This window comes from Gopherus flavomarginatus, chromosome 10 (genome assembly GCF_025201925.1).
Source record: "Gopherus flavomarginatus isolate rGopFla2 chromosome 10, rGopFla2.mat.asm, whole genome shotgun sequence".
Classification (NCBI taxonomy): Eukaryota; Metazoa; Chordata; order Testudines; family Testudinidae; genus Gopherus; species Gopherus flavomarginatus.
The window spans coordinates 64,211,877-64,226,164 of NC_066626.1; the positions used below are offsets into that span (position 1 = coordinate 64,211,877).

General features: G+C 39.3%; 1 protein-coding gene across 3 annotated transcripts in view; it reads right to left on the reverse strand.

Moving 5' to 3' along the window:
- The window catches only part of RAB3GAP1 (RAB3 GTPase activating protein catalytic subunit 1), a 44,566-nt gene that overhangs the window by 22,590 nt on the left and 7,688 nt on the right, over window positions 1-14,288 (reverse strand). For all 3 annotated transcript variants that reach the window (XR_007768278.1, XM_050916006.1, XM_050916005.1), the window contains exons 5-8: window positions 9,038-9,116; window positions 7,046-7,165; window positions 5,222-5,387; window positions 3,753-3,852 (exon numbers count right to left, since the gene is read on the reverse strand). Coding sequence is in view for 2 of the 3 variants with exons in the window: in XM_050916006.1 (XP_050771963.1) it covers window positions 3,753-3,852; window positions 5,222-5,387; window positions 7,046-7,165; window positions 9,038-9,116 (465 nt within the window). In the remaining variant the exon portion in view is untranslated. The remainder of the gene's footprint in view (window positions 1-3,752; window positions 3,853-5,221; window positions 5,388-7,045; window positions 7,166-9,037; window positions 9,117-14,288) is intronic.

Here is a 14,288-nt window from a genome sequence, read left to right on the forward strand (position 1 = left end):
ACATGATTTCTCTATTTAAGTACAGTAAACCAAACTAAAAGATAAACGTTAGCAGCAAATATTTTTTATTTAATTATGCACTTCTTAGACATCTTAGGTCACTAATACCTTTCCCTTCTACACACACTACAAATGCAAAACATGTCAAATATATGATCCCTACTGAACTAAAAAGATCTCCTGAAGTAACCAGGAAGTAGTGTTGGGCATTTGACCAGTCCAAAAATAACTGGTCAACTGACTGGTCAAATATGATCAAGAATGGTCAAATATTTTAAAGCAATAGTAACAACAACAGTAACAAAAGGTACAAAGAAAGAGTAAGACTTCATAGTCTCCAACAGGCTTAGCCTTAGATAGATACTTATGCCTTATTATAAAAACAACTTACTTAACTGAGGTATTTTAACTCAAAAATGTGGAACAATGAAATTAAGTTCTAAAAAAATAGAAGAATGGAACCATGATTTAATCAAAAAGGTAGGACATCACCAACATCTTGGCATTCTTACTTTAATATCTGACAATCTCAAATAGGCAATTGTGATCCTAAGAGCATCCCTATGCCAGAAGGCAAGGGATTTCCCAAGTAACCAGCAGCAAGTTTCAGCTGGCCTGACCAGCTCAGTGTACGCCAACTCACTATTGTTATAATCTGTATCTAAAAGGTGTCATGTAAAATGTCCTTGGAAAACTAAACTCACTGACCATTAATATTCTTGCATGATGTATGTTCGGTCAACCTATAAAGGATTATACAGTTATGCTGGAATTGTGACTAAAATGTATTTAAACTAGGCATGTCAGTGTGAGTTGATAGTTGATTAAGATTTTTTCCAGAGTAAGGAATGCAGTTCCACCTGCTTGAATGCGTCTCCGGAGTAAATTGAGCAAGGTTTAACCAAAGACAGTGGCAAGCACATTTGCATGCCAGGCAAACAAACTCATCAGGAGAGCAAGTGGGGAAAAAGTGATCACTTAAGCTGGTGTAGCGAGGAGGCATGGCCTCCCTCAGAGTGACAGGGAGGGACCACAACATGCCCCCTGGTGGGCTGAACCAGGAGAACCACATCTGCCCCTCTGGAAGCAGCAGGGCAGGACAGAAAGGGGAAGTACAAAAGGTGGGCCCTGCAGCTCAGCTGGGCTGGAGCCATCACAAGAGATGGACGCATCCTGCCTGCTGCTGAAGCCTGCAGAGGAGCTACCGTGGCTGCCACCTGAGCTCCCAGGACCGCCGGCCGACCAACCTCCCTGAGACAAAAGATGCAGGTACACCCAAGGAGGAGAGTAGGAAGCAGCTCTGGGAAACCAGGCAACCTCTGACTGGCAGCTAGCCTGATACAAGGTCAGCACGTTGCGGCCGGACCCCTGCTGACCCAGTGGCAGACCACTGCACCACTGTTAGGGCCCTGGGTTGTGATGCACTGGATCTGGGCAGGCTCCTGAGGTGGCAGTACTCCCGCTCCTTACCTTCACTCCTCAGGCATCCTGACTGAGCCTCTAGACTGCACTGGTGCTCACTCTTACCTAAGGCTTCTAAACTACTTAACTGCTCTGCCCTGATTGCAGGCCAGAGCCTACCCATTGTCAGACTGCTGCCCTGCCTTGACTGAGCCTGAGGCTCATATACTGTTCAGCTGCTCTGCCCTGATTGCAGGCCAGAACCTAACTGTCTGCTGCCCCGCCCTGAGACTCAGACTGCCTTACTGTTCTGCCTGGCCAGAGGACCAGAGCACTAGGTTTAGCTAATTCCCCCCTTTGAGCTCAACTTTACAGGTACACAATAGCGAGGAGGCATGGCCTCCCTTAGAGACGGACAGGGAGGAACGGCCACACAGCCTACACCGGTCAATGAACTTGGAGAGATGTACTTTTCAAAAGGTAGCCTGGACTATAAAGAGAGGGGCAGAGAACCCCCAAGTGATCCTTCACATAAGGAAACAAGGAAAACCAGCACCTTGGACTCTGGGGATTCTGACTAAGAGCTAATCAGCTATTGTTGAAACATTGTTTAAGATTTGTTTCCTCACCAAAGACTGCAGCTTGTTAAGTTAGGTCTTAGCCATTACATATTTTTACTTTTGTGTAACCCCTTCTATTTTTTATGCTTTATACTTGATACTTTAATTATACTTTAATTAAACTAGTTTTACTTTTTATCTAAACCAATCCAGTGCTTTGATTGAATTTAAAATGATTGTTAACTCCAGTCAAGATAACAAGATGCTGTTTCTGTCTCTTTAAAGGAGCAGCACACTTAATATCTTCTATGAATGTACAGTAATAGGGGTTGTGCAGGGAGATCTGTGAGGAACTTGAGGGCTGGAGTTTACTGATTGTTACCTGCTAGGCAAGGTTTGGGCTGGGAGGGTCTACACTGCAATTAAAAACCCATGGCTGGCCTGCGTCAGCTGACTCAGGCTAAGGAGCTGTTTAATTGTGGTGCACACATTCGGGCGTGGATTAGAGCACAGGCTCCAAGACACAATGAAAGGTCTACACCACAATTAAACAGCCCCTTAGCCTGAGCCCAAGTCAATTGACATGAGCCAGCTGCAGGTTTTTAACTGCAGTGTAGACATACCAGGAGAATCCTGAGAACTCAAGTTTCCAAGAGCCTCAATCTAGTGCTCCATCCACTGGGCAACATGGCTTCCCCAATATGTAAAAGAATATCTAACATTACATTAGATATAATAATAAAAACCATTATGCTAAGGGATGTAAATAGTCATGGGCATAAATCAACAGCTAACTGATGGGGCTGAGAAATAAGCATCTTAACATGTTTTGCTCTCTCATCTCCTAATAATTTAAAAATGATAGCCATCATAGTACCATTTGTGTTTATATATTAATTAACTTAGACACATCATCTTAAAGTCACAACTTCTGTCTTAAACTTTTACCTACGGTTTCTGTAACACTTGGGATTACCAAAACAAAAAAGTCCGAGAAAAATATTTTTCTCCATTTATTCAGTTTACTTTGTGCATTTGAGATGACTTTGAAGATAGAAGGTTTCATTGCTCCCCAACATATTAGAGCTAGGTTTGCTATTCAAAATGCTTATAAAATGAAAATCTTTATTTAGGGATGTTTGTTCCAAAACAACCCAATACAAAAACTACAAAAATAAATAAATAAATATTTTCAGACAAAATGAAGAACGTATGAAAAACTGCCTTAGCCTGGGAAAGTTTCTATAGCATTACAACACTGCCAGATTCAAGGAATCCAACTTAGCAGTAAAAATTTACTAGTAAATTTTTATCTCACCAATATATCATCCCTTCCTACCAATAACAATATCTGATTTGGCAACTCTGTTTTCCTCTGATTATTTTTTATGTATATGTATGGATTTATGTGTGGGCTTATTTTGTCAGCAGTCTGCAGTGCAAGGAAAAGTGCAAAGAGAAAAATGAAGCCAAGTGGTTTTCCAGCCAAAAGAGCAAAAGACACTGCACTGATCAGATTTAAACATGGTCAGAAAATTGTTCTTAAACCCACAGAAATTCATATGCTTCTCTCTTAGTGAACAGCTACTACACTTTTGCAATATTCTGCTAAGTCACATACAAGTATTTATTCCTTTAGCTGTATGTGTGTGTATATATATATATATATATACACACACACACACACACACATATATATACATATACATACACACACACTCTTTACATTAATTGTTTTCTATAAATTAATTTAAAATTTCCCTGAAGACACTATGCACATGAATCTCCTACCTGGTGGTTGTTGGGGCCAGAAATATTGTTGCCAGTCTTGAAGAACATATGTTAGTCGAATAGCTATGCTAACTGGAGGCAGTGGAGTTAAAGGACATCCCTAAAATATAAATGTAAAGAAACACTACAAATGAATTAAAGTAAATCAACTAGAGTTACAATAATACTCTTTACACTTCACTTATTTGAAACTAAAGTCTTGAGTTTAAAAAAAAAAGTGAAGAATGGGTTTTCAACATTATGTGAGATATTGTTTCAGTACAATCTCTTCTAAAGTTTCAACCCCAAGCAGGCTATTTATCACTGTCTACTTCAGTCACTTGGCTTTAAAAAAATAACAGGTTTAATTTTAACACCAAGTTTTCCCTATAATATATAAAAATATACTGCACAGTATAAAAATAGGCCAGACAGTATAAATTCACAAATAAAAAGGAATCAAATTAGATTACTTTTAAAACATGGGCCAAATCATGTTTCTTGTACTCAGGTCAGCAATCCTCCTGACTTCACTGAGACTCACTGCCTGAATAACATCAAAAGAATATGGTTCTATGACAGCTAAACTGACATCAATAATGTGGGTGCATAAATAAGAAGAATATGATTTCAAATCCACACAAGAATGGGGACTAAACTAGAATAAGGTTGGTAATAGGATAAATTACTTAATCTTTTGTCACTAGATCAAATCCAACACAAAGATAATGATGAAAATCATTACTGTCTGACTGGCCCATGTGAAATGAACTGGTATCAGTCCAGATCCTTGTGAACTAGTGTATCCAAGTGCAAAGAAAATCTGAAAAGTTTCTTAATGAGTTAAAAGAAGAATAGATATGTTCCCAATCCTACCATAGTCAAAAAGATCTAAGTAATTTCTATCAAACTTTCAAGGAAAATTTCTAATAGAAACTAACTCTCATTATCTCACTATGAGGAGAGATGGGGGAAAGAAAGGTACTAAAAAAAATCCCATCAAGATGTGTGTCTACCTTACTACAGTAAGCATGTGACCTTATTCTGTCACAGTGCCCTTCATCTCTCCTCCCCCGCAAGCTCTCCCTCACAAATGGAGTGTCAAATTTAGAGCATAATTTCTTGAAGGCAGGGAACACATATTTGTGAAGTACTTAGTAAATTTTCAGCACTCTTTTTTTCTTAGAGTTTTGTGTCACTCAGGAGGCTACAGAATTGGCATAGTATTAGAAGGTAAAGAATTAAAGAAAAAAGTTATCCAAAACAGTACTCACACATTAGCAATTTAGTATGACTGTTCTGTATTTTTAAAAGGTCAGTAGAGCTTTTAATTAAACTAAAAGGAAAACAGGCAGACAACACCAATTAAAGCATAGGCCCTTTTTCTTCCCCTTTAATGATTTAAGTTTTTTTTAAATTGCTGATTTAAAAAGAAATAGCCTACATTTCACTTGGTTAAACGGCATGATTTCTAGTACAAACATACTTACTATCTTGGATTTGAAGATGTCCAATAGACCTGATAAATGAGTATACTGATTTGGCACTTTACGAAGATGAACCATTTCAAAGTCAGTTCGAACTCCAGGGCCCTGACATTCTCCAACATACATTCTTCGCCATTTATGATGTATTTGCACAAACAATGGTACCTGACTGCAAAATATTGAAGCAGTAGATTAAAAAACGTTCACTGTTCTAACATCCTCAGAAGTATTTAATAGTATGTATTTCAAAGCAATTTCAGACAATTCTACAGAGATATAAAGAAAACCACCACCATGTACTGGTACTTGGGTTTAAATTAAAAATGGTTAAGTTAAAAAATAGAGGTCATAAAATACAACTGTCACTAACAAAGTTAAGTGGAATGTACAACAAAGTGTAGTAATGTCATCAAATCTTCAATGTCATACGTAACATTTTACCAAGTATTTTGTCTTAAATTCTGATTTGGGGAGATTTAATAAAGGATAAGAATATTTTCCAGGAGCTTTAGAAGATTTATGCCATCAGATTTGTGAACAAACTAATTTATAATTTTATAAACTAATTTGTTATTAAATTTATATCAAATACTGAGAAAATTCAGTTTCATTAATTACTTGGATAATAAAGTGGAGAGTATACTTATGTAATCTGAAGATGACACCAATCTGAGATGGGTTGTAAGTGATTTGGAAGACAGGATTAGAATTCAAAATGACTGACACATTGGAGAATTGGTCTGACATCAACGAGATTAAATTAAATAAAGTACTATGCTTAGGAAGGAAAAATCAAATACACAAATACAAAAAGGGGAATAACTGCCTAGGCAGTAGTACTGCAGAAGAGGATCTGGGGGTTATACTGAATCATAAACAAAGAGCAAACAATATATGTTATGTTACAAAAAGGCTAATATCAATCTAGGATGTATTAACAGGAGTGCCGTATCGGGGACATGGGACGTAACTGTCGCACTGTACGCAGCACTGGTGAGGCCACAGTTGAAATATAGTGTCTAGTTTTGGGTGTCAGACATTAAAAAAGATGGGGATAGACTGGAGAGAATTTGGAGGACAGCCAGAAAAATAAGAGGTTTAGAAAACCTGACCTGCGAGGAAAGGTTATAAAAAAATTGGCATATTTAGTTATGAGAAAAAGGCGACAGAAGGAGAACCTGATTAACAGCCATCAAATATGTTGATGGCTGTTAAAAAGAGGACAGTGATCAACTGTTGTCTGTGTGCACTGAACAAAGGACAAGAAGCTTAATCTATAGCAAGGGATATTTAGGTTAGATATTAGGAAAAAGCCTTCTAAGGATAAGGATAGTTACATACTAGAATAGATTACCCAGGGAGGTTCTGGAATCTCTATCACTGGAAGTTTTTAATAACAGGTTGGACAAATGCCTGTCAGGAATGGTGTAGGTATACCTGGTCCTGCCTCAGCATACACAGCTGGACTAGCTGACCTTTCAAGGACCCTCCCAGCCCTACATTTCTATGAAAATCATGTCTTATAGACCAATTAATTACTCTTATGGTTATTTATATTTTAAAACAAGAAAAAGTCTATGGAACAGAAGTCATACATATGGTTCAGTGCATTAAAATGTTAATAATCTTTGAAAGAATCCTTTGCTATTAAGGTTAGGCCACATTTCCACTGAAAGACAATTTTTTGTATTTCTTTCTGTGGCAATATCAGACCGTCTACACTATATGTTGTTACTATCAATTTAATATTTTTCCTTACTATGAAGCATCTTCCAAATTATATTCAAAGTGATATCTGGACATGTAATCATTTAGCACTTCACTTACCAACCAGTGTTCCCCAATGCAATCGAGACTGAACTCAGAAGAAGGTTACATTTGGATTCACTAAGAACTGCATCATTATTTGCTGCTGGAGCAATAACCACAAATTCCCGTAAGCCATACCTAAAAAAAGGTAACCTTTGTAATAAGTTACATGTGAAAAATAATTGCATATTCTTGAGTCAGTCCTAGGTAGGCTAGAGTACAGATGTCACCAATTTACTTAACTAGTGCACATTGCAGTAATATAATGGCAATTAAATATTTAAGTCCATGCTAATTAAGAGGCCTGAAAAAAAGCCAAACTATTAAAGTGCATTCTGGATTTTCAATTCATTTTTCAAATATTTTAAAAGTTACACATTAAAACTTCTTCTTTATATAACCACTTTTACAATTAGTGTACCAGAGCATATTATATGTTATTACTTATATTCTATATCAGGGGTTCTCAACCTGCTGCCCAATAAGCACAGAGCTGCAGCCCATGTGACATCCTCAGGGCCATACAGGTAGTATTGGATCCAGCCCACAATAGTAGATAGGCAGAGATCACTGTGTTTTTCATTTATTCCTAGTGTGAACATAAAAGCTTGCATGAGGCTATATTACTTTCTTGTTCGTTTCTTAACCATAATTCTTATGGAGGAGAAATAGAAGAAGGTAAATAAACCCAACATTTGAGCAAAGAACAATTTATTTAACAATAACTTTCTGCTTTCCATTCCTATTCTTTAAGTGATCTGGAATTAAATAAAGCCATTCTCCTTCTACCCAAGTCTGCAGCCAAGACATAATCCTGAGTTTGTAACATCATTACTCTGGCCACAAAGAAACTTGTAATAGTACTAGTTCTGCTTCACTGCAGAAAGGAGTAAGAAACCAAAAGGAACACAGTGCCTATTTAACTGTAGTACAAACATCATACAAAATTATGAATGACAAAAAAACATTTTAAGTTTTATTCAATGTAAGTCTTGCTCTGATATGAAAGAAACTAATAGTTGAAAGACTTCAGTCTGAAATGTATTTAAACATCTTGAATTTAAGTACACGTTCCACTAAGTGTCATTTGAAGATTTTAAAACACTGAAAGCTTTTCACTTTCTTATTACTTTAAACCATTAGCTACTTTAAAATTAGCTAAAATGTTCCAAATTCTGAGTGATGCTTATTTTTGTAAGGCTAAAATCTTGACACAATGAATGCTGAATGAACACCCAATCTGATCACTGAAAATCATCATATTATGATTAGGGCCCTATCAAATTCACAGCCATGAAAAACACATCACAGACCATGAAATCTGGTCTTGTGTGTTCTTTTTTACCCTAATACTATACAGATTTCACGCAGGAAACCGGCGTTGCTCAAATTGAGGGGCCTGACCCAAAAGGGAGTTGCAGGGGGATCACATGGTTATTTGGGGGGGCGGTGTGTGTCACAGTATTGCCACCCTTACTTCCACACTGCCTTCAGATCTGGGCAGCTGAAGAGCTGCGGCTGTTAGCCAGGCACCCAGCTCAGAAGTCGGCGCCCTGTTAGCAGCGGCGCAGAAGTAAGGATGGCAATACCATACCATGTCATCCTTACTTCTGCGCAGCGGCTGGCAGCAGCTCTACCTTCAGAACTGGGCTCCAGGCCAGCAGCTGCCGCTCTCCAGCTGCCCAGCTCTGAAGGCAGTGCCACTGCCAGCAGCAGCACAAAAGTAAGGGTAGCAGTACGGCAACCCTCCGTACAATAACCTTGCAAATCCCCCCAACACACACACACACACACACACACACACCCCTCCTTTATGGGTTAGAACCCCTAAAACTACAATGCCATGAAATTTCAGGTTTTTAATAGCTGAAATCATTAAATTTACAATTTAAAAAAATCTTATGACCATGAAATTAACCAAAATGGACCGTGAATTTGGCAGGGCCTTAATTATATGTTAAAATGTTACCTGTAATATAGAAGAAAACAGAATAAAGAATGTATACATACCATCTCACTAGACAATGGGCTCTAGGGGGAAAATCATTGTTCATGCACAGCAAGTCTTGCATAGATAACGGAAGGACATCTGTGAAACAATTTGATAAAGCTAAGTGTCAGTACATTTTTACAGCGTCAAGCAGAAATCTGTTGTGTGTGAAAGGTAAAGAGAAAATGTTCTCTAAAGACGTTTCTGAGGTTCATTACATTAGAACAGAATCTTTGGAACAGGAAAACTTTTCTCCAGTAAAATCAATTTTACCTTGATGTTTTTTCACACAGCAGATTTAATTCCTAGCATAGTAATAAAAACTTCATATCCCTATTAAGGCCCTACAGCTTGCCTTCCTGTTTTTACTGCTTTCATATTTTTCCTCCCTCCTTGAGGCCCTATACTGTAACCACCAAATTTCTGGGATCCATCATTCACAGCCAAAGGACCTCCTGCAGGTAGCTGTCCATGCTACATGATACCTTCAGGTAAAAAGAGATATTTGCACAAAGTCTATTTATTGCCTTTTGGGTGTCCAAGGCCAGAGGAATGTTAGTTTTTAAGGTTTAATACAATTTATTTCTTTAAAAATAAAAGGAAAGACATATAAGAAGACGGAACAGTGGAACCTTAAGTTTCTGAAAGTAGGCAATACTTTGGGCCTCATTAATCCATCTATTTTAAATAGACCAGCACTAATCACCACAGAATCTAGGTGTTGTTACCCCGACAATGACCAGTAAAAATAATGCTCAACTAAAAATAAAATATATTCAACTCACTGCATTCAACTCTACACTGTTACTACTCAATGGTATGTGTTCCTTGTAACTGTGAGGCAGTTGTCCAAAAAGGGCCATATTTTTGGAGTTTAATGTACCCACGCTCTACACCTACACACACACACACACACCTCATATAATCATTTGAAAGTTTATTTTATGTATATTTAGATGATGTATAATGTGCAGCTATCAAGTGGTGCCATAACGCCTATAAGCAAGGTGAAACAATAATACCAAGAGTGGAAAAGTGTCATTTTTTGCACAGTTCCAACAACACTGCAGCATGACTATGACAACAGTATTTACTGTTTGTTAATTTCAACACTTCAATGTGGTGTTTATTGGTCAAAGCTACCAAACGACAGTGTATTAAAAGATCTGTATTAGATTTGCACGGACAAGTATTTTTTCGAGAAATGGTGAAGTTGTTTAGTATATAGCAAATATTAACATTTTGTAATATACTGACATGAAATATTTTCATATTACATATTTTTAATTGCCAAAGTATCTCAGAAGTGATAATATTTTTCTGTATTTTCAATTGAAATTTGCTGACCAGATCAGTGTCACACTGAAGTTTGTGCACCAGCAGATGGCGTGCCCATAGTTTGTGCTGCATTGTGACTAGATATAAATGTAGGTGAATTCCTAAAAGTAAGACTTCTCCATTTGTAAGCTTTTGTACATACAATGTAGCATCTAGTCTGCCTGGTAGAAGGCTGTAAGCAATGTTGTTGTAGCTATGTTGGTCCCAGGATACAAGAAAGACAATGTAAGTGAGATAATATCTTTAATTGGACCAATTCCTGTTGATGAAAGAAATAAGCTTGTGAGATCCACAGAACTCATCTTCAGGTCTGAGAAAGGTAATCAGAGTGTCACATCTAAATAAAAGGTGGAACAAATTGTTAAGCATGATGAGTTAACATAACATGCTGAACTTCAAAACAAAGTGGGCAATTAACATCTCTGCAGTCGTGGGACAAAGGAGAATTAGTATGTTACAGACTGTTGTAATGAGACAATATTCTGCACAAGGACTTCAGAAAAAAAATGAGGAACCATCTCCTGCAGTTCATGTATTTTACTATTTCATGTAATTGGGGGGGAGGGTCACACTCAGAGGGTAGCTATGTGAAAGAGGTCACCAGTACAAAACTTTGAGAACCACTGCTATACACCAAAAGCCATCATCACAAAGGCATCACCTGCCTACCTCAAATATGTAGAAAACAATGGAAAACAGTCAGATATCCAATCCAAACACAAACTCATCCTCACATACTCATAACCAACTTACATTCAACACACACTTTTCCAAAACATGGGAACAGCCATGGGTACTAGGATGGCTCCCTTTTATGCAACCTCTTCATGTGTCACCTTGAGGAAGAATCTCCGAAAAATGCAACAAAAGAAATCTTTCCAAAACCCTCTCTTCTGACCTTCAAATAAACACCCAACTTCACCATCAGAAGCAAACTCCCCAAAGACCAGGACAAACCAACTCAAAATGGCACCAGACCTTGCCAGAATAACATATGCAAAACTTGCAGCCATAGCTCCACTGTTACAACAATAAATACCCCCCGCAGCATACTTTTCATGATCCATGGGCCCTACACACCCCTATCACAATATGTGGTGCATCTCATCCAGTGCATCAAATGCCCCAAAAACTAGGTGGATAAAACTAGACAATCACTACACTTTCTAATGAACTCTCAGGGAAAAACCATAAGACCAAAAAACCCTATCACCTGTGGATGAACACTTTTCACAAATGATCGCTTCCATGTCAAGTCCTCTCTCAGTCTTCATCCTCAAAGGAAATCTACAACACTTTCAAAAGACGAGCATAGGAGCTTAAATTCATAATTTTGCTAGACACTAAAGATCATGCTCAACAGAGACAATGCTTTTATGTCTCGTTACAACAACCTGTAATCCACTTGTCTACACTACAAAGTTTTGTCGGAAAAGTTATGCCACTTTAATTAAAACCGCTATTGCATGTACACACTAGATCCTTGTGTCAGCAGAGTGCATCCACACTAAACTCTTGCACTGACACAGAGAACAGTGCACTGTGGTAGCTATCCCACTGTGCAACTGGCTGCAGGGTACTTTGGGAAGGGTTTGCAATGCCTCATGGGGAAGGTAAAGCATCATGATGCAGGTTTCTCAATCCCATCATTCCAGGGGTATCCTAGCAGATCATCAGCCGCTTTTTCAACTGAAGTGGGGGGGGAGGGGAGAGGAAAGTGGTGTTTTTGCTGTGGGGAGACAGCAGGCTGACCGACCTATCCTGAGGCAGAGAGACACCCTCCCACCTACCTCAGCCCCTGGCTCTGCTCAGCACAGCCGTCTCTCTCGAAGCAGCCCACTCTGCCTGCCTGCCTATGGTTCTGTGATTCCCTCCCAGTTCTCCCACAACCACCTCAGCTGCTGGGAGCAGCATCCTGCGCAGCTCTATGAACTCTCTGTGCTGAGGAATGTCAAAGCAGCACAGCAGTCACAGACCCACACCCAACCCCCACCAGCAGCAGCAGTCTGCCTACAGCAGTGACACTGTGTTCCAAGTGCAGGGGAGAACAGGAGCATTCCATGTTAATTATTTGCTCTTTGCTCCCCAAAGGGCACAGCATGCTCAGCTGTTACATACTTCCCAGACCTTTGAAAGGGGAAGGGTGTATGCCTTCATGGCAGTAGAAATCAAAACAGTGATTAGAGCAGTCACCGCACGCACTGTGGGATACTGGTGGAAGCCAGTTATGTTGACTAAATGAACGGCAGTGTCTATCTACACTGACGCTTTGTCGCTTTAACTTTGCTGCAAAAAGCTTTATGCTTTTTGCTGAAGTGGTTTTGTTTTGTCGGAGAAACAGCAGAGTTTTACCTTCAAAAGTAGCTTTGTAGTGTGTACACCTCCCGTTTTGTCAGCAAATGGCAGCTGTTGCCAACAAAAGGTTGTAGTGTAGAGAAGGTCTTATTCTTCTCTGTACTAATGACTGCAGAGGTGTTAATTGCCCACTTCATTTTGACTGGTTTCTTGCAACAGGTGTTAACTCTTTATGCTAAACAATCTGTTGTATTTAGCTCTGACACTCTGTTTACCTTTCACAGACCAGAAGCAGGGCTCTGGGGAGCAAAAAATCTTGTCGCTTTCACCAACAGAAGTTGGTCCAAGAAATATATTAATTCATCCACTTTACCCCTCTGGTAGAATGTTTTCATGTATAGTTGTCTATGCACACAGTACCAGACTCTGAAATATTCTAGAAAGTAGTTTTTCAATTCAGAATTTATACATAGGTCAGTATTAGTGTCAGAGGTGACAATACACAGCTTCATACTGTGAATATGCAAATGGTGTGAGAGAAAGCAGTGGCCTAACAAGAAGTGGTGAAGACAACATCCACAAACAAGTCTTTGCCTCATGCTCTTTGTCCCTTTTCAGTGCAGTTACTGCTCTTGACAACCATGTCATCAGCACTAAGACAATCCCATTTGACCATGAAACATATCCACGGGTGCTAATCAACATATCCACTGGACTGCATGTAACATCAGATATATCAGTCTCCACTGAAATAGCAGATGTTGGTGAAAAACAAATTAAGAGATTTGTGAGAGGTGTACTTGAGTCTAATAGGACAAGAAGCTTCTTCAGACCCATCAAAAAATGTGTCATCAAAACATTTGCTGACATGGCCAAAACGAACAAATATCTGGCAAGGAACGGACAATCACAACAGTTATCAGTCCAGAAACTGTCTTCCACGGATCCCTGTCCTTAACAAGATGCAGAGATGAGGTTCTTCCAGAACAGGACCTGGGCCTATGTCCCTCTTCCATACTGATGGAACAATGAGAACAGACAATGCTGAATTAGGGCACCATCTGAAAGCTCTAGCTGAAAGAATTCATGACCTAAGAGCATGTTACAAAGGATACGTCTACACTTACAGAGTTTTTGCACTGTAAGTTTCACCGGTGATAGGGAACCAGTGAAAGAAAAGCGCTGGTTTACGTACTCACTTAATTCCTCAGGCGTCAGAGAGTGTTTACACTAGCAGCACTTCCATCGCCGATGAGAGCGGCGCTGTAGGGCAGCTATCCCACAGTGCAGCTCTCTCAATAGGTCTTGTGGGAACGGTGGAGGGGGTGAGCGCAAGGTTTTCTGGGTCTCTGCTCAGTGCACCGTGCTGCACTGCTTCATGTCCCAGCAGCCCCTTTACTTCCTTGTGTCTTTCGTGGCATTTTTTTTAAAAACCCTTGCTGTCTGGCTGCTTTCCCTGCCACATCTACAAGCAAAGGGAAAGGGAGTTTCAAACTTCCCAGGGCCAAGCCAAAATTTCTGCAGCGAAAAATGTGTTAGCACAGCTCTATGACCACAGTGAGAAAGAAAAGGAGATCCACAGAGACCTGAATTGCTTGCACTTCAATCTAGCTATCACAAGTCCACTGGCCAAACTTC